The sequence below is a fragment of the Parus major genome, unplaced genomic scaffold (genome assembly GCF_001522545.3).
Source record: "Parus major isolate Abel unplaced genomic scaffold, Parus_major1.1 Scaffold361, whole genome shotgun sequence".
NCBI lineage: Eukaryota > Metazoa > Chordata > Aves > Passeriformes > Paridae > Parus > Parus major.
Genome location: NW_015379292.1, coordinates 107,911 through 111,682, shown reverse-complemented (window position 1 = coordinate 111,682; position 3,772 = coordinate 107,911). Strand labels below are relative to the sequence as shown.

At 55.1% G+C, this 3,772-nt stretch overlaps 1 protein-coding gene across 1 annotated transcript in view; it reads right to left on the bottom strand.

Moving 5' to 3' along the window:
* CCT7 (chaperonin containing TCP1 subunit 7) overlaps positions 1 to 3,772 on the bottom strand; it is a 14,075-nt gene that overhangs the window by 3,473 nt on the left and 6,830 nt on the right. The window contains exons 6-10 of the mRNA XM_015616172.3: positions 3,401 to 3,572; positions 2,279 to 2,443; positions 1,368 to 1,556; positions 788 to 885; positions 51 to 183 (exon numbers count right to left, since the gene is read on the bottom strand). Coding sequence (XP_015471658.1) covers positions 51 to 183; positions 788 to 885; positions 1,368 to 1,556; positions 2,279 to 2,443; positions 3,401 to 3,572 — 757 coding nt within the window. The remainder of the gene's footprint in view (positions 1 to 50; positions 184 to 787; positions 886 to 1,367; positions 1,557 to 2,278; positions 2,444 to 3,400; positions 3,573 to 3,772) is intronic.

The following is a 3,772-nucleotide window of genomic DNA, read 5'->3' as shown; positions in this document are numbered from 1 at the left end:
TGGCTCTCCTGACCATCCTGAGGGCTCTCCTGACCATCCTGAGGGCTCACCTTGATGGCTCTCCTGACGATCATGATGGCATCGTGCAGCGAGCGCTCCGTCTCCTCCATGAACTGCTCGGCGCCCCCGCGCAGGATGATGGTGCACGTCTTGGCCTTGGGGCAGCCCGTGAAGAAGTTGTACCTGCCAGAGGGAGTGTGTGGTGTGGAGGAGAAGCTGCTGCTGCTGCTGCTGCTGCTGCACAGGCAGTGTGGGAACAGAGCCAACCCTGCAGCCTCACAGAGGATCCCGGGCTGAGAGGAGCCGAGCCAGGGAACACCGAAGTGAAATTCCAGCTGACCCAGGAAAATCCATCCTCTTCCTGTGGCCAGGGATTGACACTGAACTGCTGCTCCCAGGAGGGCAGCAGCCAGCCCCAAACAGCTCCTCCAGCAACAGGAGCTGTCCCCAGCTTCAGCTGGGACATCACAGGATGCCACAATCAGCCCCAAAATGTTTTCCATTACAAATGCAACAGTACCTCTGTGCCTTTTACACAGCACTGCAGAACAAACATGGATTTTAACAGCATTTACAAGAGGCTGGAACTCACTAAAATCTTGCTCCTGCCCCCTCCCTCAGCCTCAAAAAGCCTCAATTCTGGCTACAATAAAATAGACATTTTGGAACAACCTTGTTTTCATCTCAACAGCTTGAGAGATGCTGACCCTGCCAATGCTTTGACCCCACCTTCACCTGCTCTGAGAGGGCTTGCAGAGCATTACAGGTTTGCAGCTGGTGGTTTTACCTCTCTCCCCCAATCTGGGTCTCCTCAAAGAGCTCACAGTGGCCCAGCACATCGTCTGACAGGGCGTTGACACTGGTCTGGATGGATCCCCCACAGGCCTGCAGGGAATGGAGACACACAAATGACGAGTGCTGACAACCCACACCGACCTCCCTGCAGGCTCTGCTCTTCAGGGACAGCCCAGCTGCTGAGCTGCTGCAAACACATCCTGCAGATTCAGGAAAACCCTTTTCCCTCCCTCCCCTCAGACCCAGACCAACCCTCGACAGGAAAATAAGATTATACAGCTTCAAGGTGCTGACTCACAGGCTCCAGAGGCCAGGAGATACACACAGAAAGCTCAGAAAAAACCACTCATGATGGAACAGGGAAGAACTCAGGAAAATAAACCTCCACTGATGCACTGATCAGATCTTTCCATGTCCCACCACGCTGGCAGTGTGGGACAGTTCATCCCACCAGGGACAGCCCTGTCCTTTCAAATCCCCCTGAGGAGCAGTGAGGTCAGCGAGCAGCTGTGCCCAGCCTGGGCTGTCAGGGCAGAGAACAAAGGCTTTCTGCAGGCCAGGGCAGCTCTCACCATCATGGTCCTCTTGAGATCCTCCTCCGGGACGCGGCCGGCACAGAACATGTCCCTGTCTGCGAAGTACTGGGTGGCCACGTCCCCGATGGGCAGCTTGGACAGCACCACCTTGGCCCCTGACTTGTGGATTTTGTCCAGTTTGTCATACAGGATGTTCCACTCTGCATCCACGATGGCCTGGTAATCCTGGCAGGAGGGGAGAGGGACAGCTGTCCCTGTGCCAGGGGTGCCACACACACATCCTGGCACAGAGCAGCTCTGCCCAACTCCTGCTGACCCCCAGGGGCTCCTGCAGCACCCCAAACCTGCTGCACAAACTGGCCCTGCAAGGCACTGAGCTGCTGGCTCAGCACAGCTGGGGCCACAAACGTGTCCTGAACCTGCTGGCATTCCCAGTCTGCTCATTCCCAAGGGCAGCACAGCCCACCAGGCGCTTCCAAACGTGGGCAGAAGGCAAACCCCGTTACCATGGGATGCTCTGGGTGGGAAGGGACCTTTAACAGGTCATCCAGTGCCACCCCTGCCATGGGCAGGGACACCTTCCACCCCACCCCATCTCACCCTGGGCACTGCCAGGGATCCAGGGGCAGCTCCAGCTGCTCTGGGCACCTGTGCCAGGGCCTCAACACCCTCTCAGCCAGGAATTCCCTGCAAAGATCCCATCCAGCCCTGTCCTCTGGCACTGGGAGCCATTCCCTGTGTCCCCAGTCCCTCCAGCCCTTGTCCCCAGTCCCTTCCAGCTCTCCTGGAGCCCCTTCAGGCCCTGCAAAGGGCTCTGAGCTCTCCCTGGAGCCTCCCCTTCTCCAGGGGAACATTCCCAGCACTCCCATCTCATCTCTCCCCGGGGATGAGCAGCCCCAGGTGTGCCAGGGCCAGGGAGCCAGGCCAGGCTCCCCTGTGGCTCTTACCTCCACCGTGTTGACTCTGACCTCGGCGTTGTCCTTCTCAGCTTTCAGCTCCAGCTCCACGTTCAGCAGGGCGATTTTGGGGGACTGGTACTTCTTGGGCTGCATCTCAAACCCAGCGTAGGAGAAAGTTTTCTTAAAGGCAACTCCAGCCACCAGCTGGGAGTCCTGGAACACAGGGATCTGCCTCAGGCTCAGCTCCTGAGGTTTTCTGCACAGGGTTAATAACAACTCCCACAGGACACTCCCTGCTTCCAGAGGCCTCGTTTACTAATGAAGCACTGTCTCCTTTGATTAACCCACTTTCAGAGGAAATGAGCAGCAAGCATTTCTTTCAGATCACAAAAGCAGCTTCCTCTCTAGCCCTCAAAACTCCTCAGCCAAAAACTCCTCACACATCTTGAAGATCAAGGAGAGGAGCGATCAGTTCTCTCCCTGATCTCTTTCCCATTCCTCCCCTTTGAACTTTTGGGTATTTCTCATTCACAGCCCCACTGGGGGCTGGATTTTGCTCTGATTTGTCTTTCCAAGTTCCATCACCACCTCCTGGATTTTCTGCAGCAGGACAGCCCTGTCCAACACCATTCCCTGGCAGCAGCTCCTCCATTTCTGGGTGAAGAAATCAGGATCTGAATCTCCCTCTCCCCAGGGGCTGTTCCACAGGCAGGACCAATCCCCTGCCACATATCCCAGGCACAACAGCTTTTCCAGCCACACCTCCCACCTGCCCTGCCCACCACGAAATCAGCTTCATGAGGTCTTCCCTGCATTTTTCCCAACCCAGTAATCCTACACACAACCAGGACTTTTGGATCCAGAAGTAACAAAGATTTCCCACCAAAAAATATAAAACAAAATATTTGTGGTGAGATAAATGGAATTTTATCAGCTACAGCTTTTGCTGCAGTGAGGTGAAGAGCGTATTTAGCTCAAAAACCAGAACCTCTACCTATGGAAAAGACACCCAGCCCCACCTGCCAAGCTTCCTCCTCACACCAACAGCTTTGTTCCACCTTGGGAATTGCCAACAGTTACTGTCAAGCCAGGCTGTACTTCTGCTAGAGCCAAGGCAGCACCAGAGCTGGGATTTCTGTCCCCCAGCCCTTCAGAGGCTCCAACACTTACTTCCAAAGCTCCTCCTTGCACCTTCTTTATCCCAATCATCTTGAGCTGCAACAAGTCGTCCAACATCATCACAGCATCCACAACCATCTTGGAGAAGAACTCCTTGCTCTGGGAGATGAGCTTGGAGCTCAGGGCTGTGGCTGCACACTTTTCCAGGAGACTCCTCTGCTCACTGCAGGAGAGGAGAAACAAAGGTTTGGTCACCTGCCAGATCTTTTCACAAACCCCAAACACAGGTTTAGGCTGGAAAATATCTTTAAGGTCATTCAGTCCAACACTGCTCAGGCCACCACTGCACCACGTCCCCAAGTGCCACATCCAAGGGCTTTGAAATCCCCCCAGGGATGGGCACTCCACTCCATCCCTGCCTTT